We start from the raw sequence: 14970 nt of genomic DNA, 5'->3' as shown, positions 1-14970 counted from the left end.
AAGTATATGAAATGGTAAGGGGTCTGAACAGAGTGGATAGAGGATTCTGTTCCCATTGGTGGAACAGGACTATAGGTTGAGGACTATGTCCCATGTTTAAAATAAGGGAGAAGAAAGTTAATAGAGACATGAGGAAAATCTTTATTACACAACATATGTTAAAATGTGGAATGCACAGCTTGAAGACGTGGAGAATATAGATTCTATTTTAGCCTTCAAGTAGGAATTTGCAAGAATACATAGAAGGACCCAGTGGATGGAGCTAGTGAATTGCTCTGGCAGATAAAAGACATGGACATGATGGGCCAAATGGCCTCCTCTAGTGCTGTAACCGTTCTATGATTCTATTTTCGCCACACGCTCTCCCAACCAAGGAAGAAACATTTTACATTGCGGTATTATGACTTGAAAAGCAGATACATTAAGAAACTTAAATGGATTTATGTTGAATCCAGCAGACAGGAATTTTCAACCAATTTGACTGGGCTGCCTTCAAACCACATCCTGAAAATGAGACTGTGCCTAATGCATGGAAGCACCATGTCTTCCATAGTGATAGCTATTACAGTTTGAATCATGACAATTAATCCAAATAGCCATCTAGTTTTCATAGCAAAATGCTTACTTAAAGATCCTGCCCCCCCCCCCACTCCCTTAATACCTAACAGATAGTGATGTAATGAGGAGGAATTAGAATGGTCTCACTCTGGTCATGACATTTTACAGGCCAAGTGCATTAGCATGTATTTAATTTAGTAACATTTGCTTAAAGGTGAATCAGAAGGCAAAAGTTTGATGCCAAAAGTTTAATAGTGATTAAAGCTTAGAACAAAATTTGTGATAATACTTGAGTTTATTTATTGGTATTGGTAGAATTAAACTGTTTCCTTTTCTCTTTACTGCTTCTCTCGACACAGGAACATAACTAAATATATTTCTCAAAATAAATGTCTGCCAGAGGATAAGTGCACAAAAGAGAATTGGTATCATTGTCCCTTCCTTTTGAAATTTCAATGTATGTATTTAAGAAAAAGTAAATAACTTATGAATTGTGATGCAGTACTTTTAATCTACTAAACCTTGCATTTATTCCCAGAAATTGCCACACCAAGCTGAATCAAGAAAGTGATCGTGCCTCCATGTGGTTAATTGAAGGTATTGCATTAAAAATATTGGACAAATTGGTGTGTATTTTGACACCAATTTTACTAATTCCATTCTTATGTAGTTTGCACTGCCTAAGTCGAATAGCAGATCATATAATTTTGAATAACTCTTTTGTCTAGAATGCTTGTTTCTTTCTTTCATCCTTATTAATAATCATAATTATGTTTTTATTGTTATTTTTAATCTGTTTTATTCCATTCACCTATTTTGGATTATTCAATGTCTATTCAGCTCTTAGATGTCAAAAGAAGCTTTTCCTTCATTAGCATCAGCAAAATCATACAGCAGAACAAATTCCTCATGGATATTTCAAAACACAGAATTTAAAACTTGTTAGGACTCACAGGTAAGTAAGAAACCAGGTAATCTGATCTATTTTAACATATATTCGCATGTACATTGCATACTCTTTCTAATGTCCAAATATTTGAACCATAATTGCACATCTAGAGTTTATAATTGGTAATTGTGTGTACATTGGATGTACATTGATGTAAATAGGATTCACATAGCAAGTACAGTCTTAGCAGGAAGATGGAATACGTCATTATCAATGTTGTATCACGAGGATTTTATTTATATGGGTCATACTCATATGCAAAATGGCTGAGGATATTCGCGGAATACATCAAACAAAAGAAGAAACTTCTTTTGACAAATAAAAACCTTTTCGCAAGAACTTCAATGCAAAATAAGCAACACCTACTTTATAAGCCAATAGGTGAAGGAACAAATACATCATTGTTGATTCTTTAAATACAGTTTATTTTACCAGCAATAAAACTAACAATATGTTAAGTCAACTTGTTTCCAGCTTACACATTTGTGTACAGCAAGAAACGTAGATTTATATAGTCTTGATAGACAATGAAAGCCCAGATTGAATTGTTTATACAAATTCTCTTCATAATTAGCAGCATGATAACCCCATATTCAGGAGGAATTTCTGCTGGAGCATTAATCAGAGGTAGGACTATGAACTGCAGGTCAAAATTTGGACTTACCTAGAAATACTCCATACCAGAAACCTCTTCTCACAGCTACCCAGGTAAAAATATTAGAATTACAAATGAAACAGGCCATTTACCTATTAAACTGAATAATGTGTTTCACATAATATTGAAGAGGAAATCCTGCTGAATGAATCTTGCAGCTACACCAGGTAACATAGTACTAGTTCTGAAGCAATGTGAGCGGGAAGAATGAAGTTGACTGATTCATTTATGGAATTTGATGATTTTAACAGTCCCAATTTGAGTAAAGTTTTACATATTCCTTTGAGGTTCACACACTACTGCATGTTTAAAATGTGGTCATGTGTATGTTGGTTGGTATATATGCAAGTCTTGATACCATCATTGTACCCAATAGAATGTATTGTGGATAATTACCTAATGCCTAATAATTACTCAGACAGACTAAAGCATTTACGGGGAACAATTATGCCTCCTGATATCAGCAATATTTTCCAGGTTGGCAGAAAGTTATATGAAAAATAAATGAAGATTTAAAAACAAGCAGATGCTAGAAATCTGAATGAAAACAAGAAAATGCTGGAAACACTCAGCTGGTCAGTCAATATCAGGCTGATACTTCTTTAGAAAGGCTGTCAGCACAATCACAAACTTTGGTTCTCTTTCCACAGAAGCTACCTGATCTGCTGAGTCGCTCCCACACTTTCTTATTTTATTTTGATTTCTAGTACATGCAGTTTTCCTTTTCAGTAATGATAAGTTGTTCTTCAGATGGAAGGGAAGTGTATAGTGGAGTTCTTCTGGCATTGATAGGAGGACATCCAACATTTTTTATATACACTTATAACCTGGACTTGGTGCACAGGGCATCATTTCCAAATTTGTAGCCAACACTAAAATTGTTATAGTGAACTGTGTACAGGATAGTAATTGCCTTCAAGGAAATATTGACAGGCTGTGGAATGAAAAATATTAAGTATTATATTTGATAGGAAGAATGAGAAGAGACAATGTAAAGTTGAGGGACAACTCTAAAGGGGCACATGAAAACATAAGAAAGAAGCAAGACTGGTCCAGTTGAACCCTAGTACCTGCTCTGCCATTCAATACAATCATTATTCATCTTTCCTTCTTTGCATTTACTTTCTTGCACTAACCCCATGTGTCATGATTCCCTCAAAATCTAAAATGCTATCTAGCTCCTTCTTATATATTATCAGTGACTGAGCCTTCAGGGCCCACTTGGGTGCAGGATTCTAAGTATCATTACCCTATAGATGAAGAAATTTCTTCTCACGTCTCTCCTGAATGGCTGATCTTCAGGAGACTCTAAACACTTCAGCCATGCTATGCTTACTCTGCCAAGCCCCTTGGAATTCTGTATGTTTCAATGAAATCACATCTCATTCTTCTAAACCTGTCAGGCAAGAGATACAGAAGCCTGAAGTTCCAGAACACCAGGTTCAGGAACAGCTACTTTCCTACAACCATCAGATTCTTGAACTGACCTGCACAAACCTAACCCTACCTCAGCAATGGAACACTACAGACCACCTCTTGGACTTGTTTCTGATTGTGTCTTTTTATTTGCACTAAGCATGGTAGTGTAGCGGTTAGCGTGACGCTATTACAGCACCAGCAACCCAGGTTCAATTCCGGCCATTGTCTGTAAGGAGTTTGTTCATTCTCCCTGTGTCTGCGTGGGTTTCCTCTGGGTGCTCTGGTTTCCTCCCACATTCCAAAGATGTATGGTTTAGGAAGTTGTGGCATGCTATGTTGTCGCCGGAAGCGTGGCGACACTTGCAGGCTGCCCCCAGAACACTCTATGCAAAAGATGCATTTCACTGTGCGTTTCGATGTACATGTGGCTAATAAAGATATCTTATCTTGTTTTTGCACAGTACTTTTGTCTCTCTCTTTATTGTCTTGTATAATTTATGTATAATTTATCTTCTATGTGTTGTCTGTACCTACTGCCTATGATGCTGCTGCAAGCAAGTTTTTCATTGTATCTGCACCTCATCATACTTGTGCACATGACTTGAGTGTAGGCCTAGCTTGTTCAGACTTGCCTCACATGATGAACTCATTATCACAGGAATAAATCTGGTTAACGTTTGTTTCCCTCTCTCTATCACAAATGTATCCTTCCTTGGTAAGGGGGACCAGACCTGTAGACAATATTCCAGATGTGGCCTCATCTGCTTTCTACATACTTGGACAAGAGGTCTCTTCTCTTCAACACAAATCCTCTTGCAATAAAGACCAATATATCATTTACTTTCCAAATTGGTTGCTGTACTTGCAATGTTAACTTGCATTGATTTGCATACAAGGTCTCTCTGAACATCAAGAGATCTCAAGCCCTCACCATTGGAAAATTGAGGAGATATAAGTGCATAGTTCACTGAAAATCACAAGGCAGATGGAGAAAGTATCGACATATCATATGAGATCCCGGGCATAATAAGGTGAAGATCCAAATTTTCATGAAACCATGAACACTACCTTGTTATTCTTCTTTTGCACTATTTACCTATTTTTGTAACTTGTGGTACTTTTTATCTCTGGCACTGTACTGCTGCTGCAAAACAACAAATTTCATGACATACGTCAGTGATAATAAACCTGACTCTGATTCTGATTCTGATTACAAAAGCAAAGAAGTCACAATGAACCTTTACAAAACTTTGGTCTGCCCACAGGTTGAGTATCCACAGTTCTGGACTTTACAAAAAGGAGAAGGCATCAGAGAGTGTGGAAGAGATTTTACTGAAATGATTCCATGGATGAATAACTTTTTTATGTGGATAGATTGGAGAAGCTAGGATTCTTCTCCTCAGAACAGAAAAAATTGTAAGGAATCTGACAGAGGTATTTAAAATCATGAAGGGTATAGACAGAGAAGATAGCAGAAACTATTCCTATCAGTGAAAAGTCGAGTACCTGAACCCAGAATCCAGAATCATGAAATTTGTTGTTTTGTGGCAGCAGTACAGTGAAAAGATATAAAATTACTATAAATTACAAAAATAAATAAATAGTGCAAAAAAGGAATAACAAGGTAGTGTTCACGGGTTCATGGACTGTTCAGAAATCTGATAGTGGAGGGGAAGAACCTGTTCCTGAATCATTGAGTGTGAGTCTTGAGGCTTCTGTAGCCTTCTTGAGTCACTGCCTCTTGAACATGTCCTTGATGATGGGGAGGGTTGTGCCCGTAATGGAGCTGGCTGAGTCTATAACCCTCTGCAGCCTCTTGCAATCCTGTTCATTGGAGCCTCCACACCAGGCTGTGATGCAACCAATCAGAATGCATTCCACTATACATCTATAGAAATTTGTAAGAAATTTGTACATACCTGGGTATGTAGAATGAGATATTTGGTAAAAGAAAGAAGTTTGCTGCTGTGTTGCATTTTATTAAGCCTTATAGTGCATTATGTTTTTGTATAAATAGCTTTGTTGGAAATTCAAGTGATTTTGCTAAATTGAAACACAGCAGCCTAAACTATGTGGTATAAAGTGTGATGCCCTTGCATGACAGACTTGTATGTCATGATACTTATGATAGTGATACTAATGTTTGTATCATTGTACATCATCTCACAAGTACCCCAAATAAATCAGATGCACCTTCTGGAGCTCTGCATATTTCCCCTGTATTTCTCCTCACTTTTCATATTACTGCTGAAGCCTAGGAACCCACAGAGACATAGACATTTAACTGACGGTGAAAGAGAGTTGCAAAAGAATTGAAGCTGCCTGAAGTATCAGAGCTGTTGAATTCATGTACTCATGGTGGTAGAGAGTCTGAAAGCTCACAATCAATCATAGTAACCTCAATGTGCAAAGTAACAAATCTCCAATTCAAGCACGAACCAGAAAAATAAAAGGCAGTTAATGTTGATTGTTTGTAGATAACTGTACTGTTAAAATGGGAATAATACAAGATAGCAACATTGACATAATTCAGCAACATCAGAACCATAAACTTTCACAACAGGGTTCACCATTCATTCAGTTTTATGTAGAATGGATGGAGATGTTCTTCAAGGAAAGCAATATTGTTGAAATTGAGGTCAAGGCCAAAAACAAAGTCATACTAGAGAGTAAGAAAGCAATTCTATCAACAACAATAGATTCAGATACATATGACATTTGCAGACCTTCTGGCACTAGGCACGAGAAAAGGTGTTTCCTTTAGCCACACAGTTGGAACCAGAAACTAAACAGTAGCCAAGTCCTTCAGAGATTATATAGTTGTGTTGAAGAATGTGTTTAGATGCTGTAATTTAGGTGCCTTCCTGAATCCAGTTTAACAAATCAATCTAAGTTATTACATATGCAATATTTAATGTTTGAATGGTCACTATAGAAGAATTTAGATCCATTTTTGAAACACACTGTTTTGTGCCTGCAAATTTAGTCATTTCAGTTTGAACAATTAGTGAACTGAAATGGGATCAAACATCACTTCACTGTCTTATCAGCCCTCTTTAAGTGATGAAACTGAGAGATCTTTATACACACCAAAGTAGGTCATGCAAGGCAGATCATGTCTTAAAGCATTGATTCAGGCTTTTTTCTGAGCTACAGATTGATACACATTCCAAGACAGAACATACTTCTGCAGAAATACTAATGCATGGAAGATTCAGCACGAGTCTGAGTCTGATTCTGTCTAAGCTAAAAGGGAAAATGGGGAAAAAAGACAGCTGAAACAAAGAAAACCTCATGAACTATGTAATAGAGGTTCAAAGTGTGGGTTAAGGGTTTATGTGCTGGGACCTCCAAGTAGGTTGGAGTTAAGAAAACAAGATACACACAGATTGTGAAGATAGACTGTTCCAAGAATACCTTGTATGAGAAGAACAGAGATTGAAAACGGTTAACATAGAGCACTTGATCTGAGTGGAAGATATCCAAGGGAATAATGAGGAAGATTGTGAGTGTAAATATACTCCTGATGTGAGTACTGTAATTATTGCTAGACTGAATATGCTGGTTAAGTTATTGACTTCATTCAAACCACAGATCAATAGATTTCCAGATATTAAGGGAATCAAGGGATATGAAGTACCACAAGAAAATGGTTCTGAGGTGAAAGACCAGATGTGATCATGATGAATGGCAGAGCAGTCTCTAAGATTCAAGAAGTGATACTTTCAGTAAGTCCAGAACTTTCCAGGATCAACACAAGTCAGACTGGTAGAGTTACACAAGCTAATCTCAGTAAATTTGATTAAACTTGTAAATCTGAAAATATTGTTAAACTCGTTTCAGTCTTTCTTTTGTTTTAGAGGTGAAAAGCAATATAGTGTATGTAAATAAATGTAATGTCACTTGATCATGTGCATATTGTTTTGCACACGTATACAGTCTAGGAACCTTAAGTAAAGCAGGTACGCATTGTAGAGCACTTTTATTCCCTGCATGTTACTTCACATGCTCTGCCTGTTACTTCACTCCTAGTATTACAACCACATTTTCATGCAACTTAAGGACAAAAGAACGTAAGAAACTGGGGGAGGAGAAGGAAGAATCAATCAGTTCCTTGCACCTGGTCTGCTTTTCAGTAAGATCATAACTAATTTGACGTTGACTTCAACACCACTTTCCTGCTCTTCTTCCTTGATTCCCTCTTAATTTAAGTGTCTGCCAATGTGAATATATTCAATGACCCTGTCTCCATAACTCACTGGGGTAGAGAGTTCCATAGTTTCCTGACCTTCTGGGAGAAGAAATTCCTCCTCATCTCTGTCTTAAATGGGTTGCCTCTTATTCTGAAGCGATGCCCCCGAGTTTTACAAAACTCCACTAAGGGACAATCTTCTCAGCATCCAGTCAATCCCCCTCTCAGAATCCTTGATGTTTCAATAAGATCACCTGACATTCTACACTTCAATGTGATAAGCCCTATTTGCTCAACCTTCCTTCACACATCCACTCTTTCATCCCAGGAATTCACCCAAACCTTATCTGCACTGCCTCCAACATAACTATATCATTCCTTAAATATGGGGACTAAAATTGCATGCAGTTCTCCAAGTGTGGTCTTACTAGTGCCCTTTGAAGTTGCATCAAAACTTCCCTACTTTTATACACCATACCCCTTCCCTTAACCTTCCTATTTTCTTGCTGTATCTGCATGCTAACCTTTTGTTGTTCATCTGACCCCTTTCTACTGCTGCATTTTGTATTGGAATTCTGTTTAAATAATACATTGCTTTTCCATTCTTCCTTCCAAAGTGGATAACCTCACATTTTTCTTTATTATACAAACTTCATGCCCACACAGCGTATCTATATCCTTTTGCAGTTTTCTTGTATCTCTTCACAACTTGCTAACTCACCTACCTTTGTTTCATCAAAAAAATTGGCTACAGTACACTGGCCACTTCATTCAAGTCAGATTCAGTTTAGTTTCTTGTCATGTACACCATGGTGCAATTAAATTCCCTGCTCACATGAAGCTCACAGACTAAACTGTATACATGCTAATAATAAATATAACAATAAATACAGTGATGAGCACAAGGCAACAGAATGGTGCAAAGTATAGTAGTGCAAACTGACGTAGTGTAAAAAGAAATGCAAAAGTGATAATAACATCATTGATATAGACTGTGAAAAGCTGAAGCTACAGTACTGATCCCTGTGGCACTCCTCTGGTTACTGATTACCAATCCAAAAATGATCCATTTATCCCAACATTCTGTGTTTTCACTTAGATTGCCAGCAAATCCTCCATCCTTGCCAACCCCCAATCTCGTGCACTCTGATCTTACTCTTACCTGGTTTCATATTGGTAGCCTTCTGGAAGTCGAAATACACTGCATCTTCAGGTTTCCTTTTATTGATCCTATTTCTTACCCTCTTGAAGATCTCCAGCATATTTGCCAACACGGTTTCCCTTTCATAAAGCAAAGCTCATTCTGTTTGATTGTCTTATGGTTTTCTAAATGTTCTGCTATTACCTCCAAAACAATGACATTCCGACATTTTTGCAATGACAGGTATTAGGCCAATTGGTCTAATTTCGTATATCTGTTCAGCTTCCAGGAAAGGCTTTGAGATTTAACCAAATTATGTACTTTTATTTTTAACACTCCTTTTTAAACTTGACTTAACTTATGGCAATTACTATTTCTTTTTAATGACTGTCGTCTGCAACAAAGTAATTGGTCTCTTGAGCAGATTCTTTGACAAAGATAAAACAACACCTTATCTCTAATCTCTCAAAAATTAGGCTTTTGCCTTGATCCAATGAAGCAATGATGATATGCAAAAACTGGAATATCATTTAACTACACATTTCAGTTAACATTATGTCATTAATTCACAATTACCTTAAAAGCAAGCTTAATGTTTCCTAGGTTCGTTAAAGCAGTGTGTAGCTGTGGCACTTAGAGTAGGACATCCAGGATTTATTTCCAGTTATGTTCTGATTTACTGAATTAAGACAGGGCAGGCTTAGGAACAAATATTGGATGAACTGACTTTGGTTTAGTTAGGGAGAAACATGTGTTACTGTTCCTGATTGAGAACTAGCTGCTGGAGAGTGCCAACATGTGAATGCTAAGAGGGAATCTCAAACTTTAATCACTTTGTGGTTTATGATCGAGTAGCTTACAGTGGACAGTCCATGCTCTTAAACTGTAAGCTAGAATCAGTCAATGTTGATGATGGATAGAAGAAAGCAGACAGATATTGCAATTTAAAAATATAAGTTGAAGGAAATTTAACATTTTCAACTGTTGCACTGGGATATTAGTGAAAGTATAAATTAATCATCATACAATAAAAGGGAAACCCAGGATAAACGTTCATCAATGTCAAACCACCAGTAATTTAATCACATTTTTTCCCAATGATTTCACAAAAATTCTGGTTCTTACTAGTTGCTCTCTCTGCTTCTGTTTGTAGTTTATCCGGGCCCTCATTCCCATCTGTGCATCAGCTGAATTCCGTGTCTCGAACAGTCTGTCTGGGATGACATGCCCAGGAGCAGGCATAAACCTGAAGTTGGTGCCTGTTTGGGTGCCTTCTGTGCCATCTGGACTGGGACTCTCAATTTCCACTTCAGTAGCTTGTGTTTCTGAAAATGACAGTTTGCACACAATACTGAAAATGTTTGAAGTATCAACAGAACCACAGATTGAATATATGTTGGCGAGGCAGTCACTGTTAAAGGAATGATATCTCTACCTGAGTTCATCTCCATTTAAGCCTCATTCAAAAATGACATGTTTGACAACGCAACTTTAGTATGAAAGATCAAATTTGAAATGATATTGTGCATCTCTCAGGAATCTCTCATTTTTTTTACATATTGCCAATAATTTATAGCACTGAATGCTTTGTCAATGCTTGTGCACCAGATAATTTACAAATATAATGTTCACTTGCATTACTTTTACCATAGTATTCCTAGACACAGTAACTGAATTGAATTCACTAAACTGCCAAAAAACAGTAACTGGATGAATGGCCAATAATCCATACTTCAGAGGTGATGATTGACTGGTACTGAACTATATTATTCCTGTAGATTGTATACTCAAATCTTGGTGCAGGGCAGAAGCCTACAACCATGATAAGTGCTCTATTCATTCAGAAAAATTGGCAATTGTTGTACAGACAGCAGTCATCTTATAAAAGTGAAGTTCAGATCCAAAAAGCTGATTTATGAATTCCTATGAACTTGATGTCTCATTCTTACAAATGTCATTAATCTCTCAGGTGGGCAGGCTGGAGGTCAACTTTAGTTTACCAAGGGTCTGCTGAGATATATACCATGGGTTTGAAAGATAAAATATTTCATCAGAATAAAAGCACTTCTTAAAAAAATTGTCTTTAATCAGCTGTGTAACATGTTCAAGAATGCTGAGACTTTAAGGTGTGTTCAAATTGTCCAGACTGCAAATTCAAACAGTGCTGAGTAGAAAGAAATGGAACTCTTTATTTGTCTTGGGAAAATCTCTTTTAAAAACTCTCAGCATCTAATAGCACAAAAAATATCTTTAGTTTGATAAATATCCTGCTTGGCTCCACAGTATTCAATGGAATATAATCATATATCACAGACAATGCTGTTCACAATTGTTGTACATTAGTCATTATGAAGACAGTGGAAGGATTTTAACTTTCTCCATCCAGATAACCATAAAGTAGGAATCAAGAAGGTGTATTTAATGCTGGTCTTCAATCCTATTGTCATCTTTCTGCTCACTTAATGGCTGGCTGTCACCTTCCTTGTTCAATTGACTCTGTATAACAACAAAATTCTCTATTTATTTGCTGCTTTCTAACTCCAAATTTCTCCCTGATCTTCTGAAATGTCGCTCCATGATGGTGTGAGGTTCCACAAATGGCAGCTGGCCTCCAGCTGTCTCTGATGTGGCTATCCTACATGTTTTATCCCAAGCATGGATCTCTGGTAATGTGAAACATCATGGTCAGGTTTGGTCCTGTCCTTATGTGACATTAACGCAGGAATAAAAGCAACTTTTTTCTCTCCTTGGCCCAGAGGATACAGTAGACATCTGTGATATCGTCAAAGTCAACAAGGTTGAAACTAAATTAGCAAGTATCCTGATGAAGATCTATAAATGTGTTTTTACAACTAACAAAACAGGTATTTTCAGAATTATTACCACTTGCTGATGAAAATGATGTATCACGTCAGGCATAACTGTGGCTTTGTGTTGAGCTTCAAATATCATGTCATGTTCTTCTTCAAGATCACCCATTTTTATCTGTCACCTAGTGTACCACTACTCTATCTCAGCTACAGATATGCACTGCAGAAACTCAACAAAACTTTCTCAACAAAATCTTCCAAACCTGTGATTGCCATCACCTCCATACACATGATTGAAAGCAATCACGTGTATTGCTATCACCTAGAAGGTAATAGTGGCTGGCACATGGGGACACCAGTGGCTGTAAGATTTCCTCTGAGTCTGACGCCATCCTGGCTTGGAAATATGTCACTGTTTCTTCATTGTTGTTGCATTTAAATCTGTGGAAATACCTTCACTACAAGTGGTTCAAGACAGTACCATGACTTCTCAAGACTAAATAGGGATGGGTATTAAATTCTGGCCATGTACCCTGTAAAGGTAAAATAAGTGACTAACGTTGAACACCTATTTTTGATTTCCTCTTTCCCAGCTCTCAATTTTTACTTTACATAAATTCCTGCTAATCCAACAATCTTTACTTTTGCACATTATTTTCCATTAAATTCAGATTTTTACTGAATCTTTCTTCACTGACCATCATGTCTTCCTCTCATGCAGCAGATGGCTTCTTATCATGCTATTTTCTGAATCTTCTGCAAATCCATTTTTCTGCTTGCATCCTCCATTCTTCTGACCCAACTTAATTTGGCATCTTCCCTTTACTGCATTCCAGTTAGAACCCTTAGCCGTTATGATCTTCACTCCTAATCAATTTTGTTCTAGTTCTCTTAAACACAACACAATTACTTCCCTGGCCACTCACTGCCCCAGCTCTGATTACGTGTTCCATCACCTTCCTGAGAAGTTCTCTGTGTAGTTTACATCCCTGTAAGTACATTGCTGTCATACTTCATTATATGTGTGCATAATAGAATGGATTTTGGAATTCTTAAGTATATTTCAAATAGTAAGTTGGAAATATTAGAGTGAGTTAGAGAGCTGGAGAATAATCAAAATATGAACTAAAAACCTGAAATATGCTAGAAATCTGGAACAATAGCAGAAAATACTGGAAACATGCAACAGGTCAATCAACATATGTGAAAAAAGGTGATATTTGATTGCCTCTGTTAATGCTCTTTTTGTGGTTTAATTGGTATCAGAAGTAACCAGAGTACCATGATACTCAGGTGATGGCTACCATGGTAGTGTAGTGGTTAGCATAACGCTATTACAGTGCCAGCAACCCGGCTCAATTCCACCGCTATCTGTAAGCTGTTTGTACGTTCTCCCTGTGACTGCGTAGGTTTCCTCCCACATTCCAAAAGACGTATGGGTTAGGAGTTGTGGGCATGCTATGTTGGCGCTGGAAGCATGGCAACACTTGTGGGCAGCCTCCAGCACATTCTCAGACTGTGTTGGTTGTTAACACAAAAAGATGCATTTCACTGTGTGTTTCGACGTACAGTACATGTGACTAATAAAAAAAATACCTTGATACTCATCATTTCAAATGCTGTGGTAAAATTAATTTCTCCTGCATCAGTGCCAGCACTGATAGTATTGTTCACTGGTGTTGCCATGCTGGGAGCCACACTATTTTGTTGCAAACTACCAGGAAGTATCAAGTCCAGCATTGACTCAGCAGGCTGAATGGCCTGAGTTGACCTTGTCTTATGTAGTAATGACTCCATGAGTTTATTTATATTTATTTGTGATGGATGCTAGTGTCAGAGAGCTGAAATTACATCTGGCCCACCAGGAAGAAATAATCTTACTTGGCCCAGGATGATCAAGGAAGAGTAAACATTTCCATAAAAGTATACTCAATAACACTTTTAAGAAAGTTATATAACTTGGAGCTCAGAAAGTATTGAAAAATGCTTAAGGTTTTGCTTCCATGATTTATGGCTTCTGAGCCTCTCAAGGGCCTATTATGTTGCAGCTCAGTCCTGGCTATTCCTTTTCCTAGATAACTATACTCAGTGAATGAGACATTCAGAAGGTGACATGCAACCAAAATATTGTAGCAAAAAACTACTTAAACAAAAGTCTCTTTCAAGGTGCACCCTGCATGACAATAGGCACAGGCCAATTCCCATGTATTTAGTTTTCTATTGTATAACTCGATCAGCATTATACAACTCCCTTTGATGCATTGAAAATTATGATATTTAGGACTTGGGTTGTTAACTATCGCTGTGCCTTGTTGAACCTATATGTACATATAGTGAAAATGTTGGAAGCAAACAGTACTTTTCAAATTCCCTGAATTCAATAAGAAAGTAAAAATTCCACTAAAATTCATTTAAATATTTCAAAGTTATTGATGAAAGAATGTTAAAAAAGCATTTGGATAATTTGGTCTCAATGTGGATAAGCTTGCCATACTGTACTTTAATATTGCAAAGTTCAACATCACTTATACACATCACAGAATGGATTCTCTTCTTCTTCTTCTTCTTCACTTGCTTGCATTCTGGTTTTGTGGGTTCTGAGGTGGCTAATGAAGCCAATGTGGGAACCACAGACTCTTCCACAAATAGAGCAAGAGGTGGCCAAAGAGGCAAGCAAATAGTTGATGAAGTGGTGTATTCCTTCCACCATACACGTTGGACTTCAGTGTGCCCCTGATACATGGCCTTGAGGTTTTCAATAACATCCTGGATGCTCCTTCTCCACTTTGAAAGGCCACAGATCAGTGGGGATGTTGCATTTTTTCATTGTTGAACCTTTATCTGTATCTGCCTCGTAATCTCTTCCCACAACAGAGCTCACAATAGGGTGACTGTTTCAAGAGTCTAGTATCAGGCATGTCTCTGTCCTTCATGATCTATTGAATATATTTATCCTATTTTGAAAGGTTCCAAGGCTCCAAGAATGATATTGTTTACTCTAGTACCTTTAATATTTGTGTATTATTACTGTAGAATTTCCAGTGGTTTTGCCAATTAGCCAGTACTGAAGATTTAAAATAAAGAATGGTTCCTTTTAATTTATTGTCAAATAACACACAGCTTAAAGTTACTATTAAAACTATAAATTTCTAAATCTTGATCTATCTCACTGTAGTCACTGAAACTGCTCCATGGGATCCCTCAGCAACATATTCACTTTAAACGTAACAGAATAATATTCATGGA

The 14970-nt window shown here is 37.2% G+C and overlaps 1 protein-coding gene across 1 annotated transcript in view; it reads right to left on the bottom strand.

The window, feature by feature from the left end:
* The window catches only part of LOC127570249 (insulin-like growth factor-binding protein 4), a 79822-nt gene that overhangs the window by 15157 nt on the left and 49695 nt on the right, over positions 1-14970 (bottom strand). Inside the window, exon 2 of the mRNA XM_052015588.1 lies at positions 10040-10239. Coding sequence (XP_051871548.1) covers positions 10040-10239 — 200 coding nt within the window. The remainder of the gene's footprint in view (positions 1-10039; positions 10240-14970) is intronic.

This window comes from Pristis pectinata, chromosome 5 (assembly GCF_009764475.1).
Source record: "Pristis pectinata isolate sPriPec2 chromosome 5, sPriPec2.1.pri, whole genome shotgun sequence".
Lineage (NCBI taxonomy): Eukaryota > Metazoa > Chordata > Chondrichthyes > Rhinopristiformes > Pristidae > Pristis > Pristis pectinata.
This window is presented reverse-complemented; position numbering and strand designations above follow the sequence as displayed.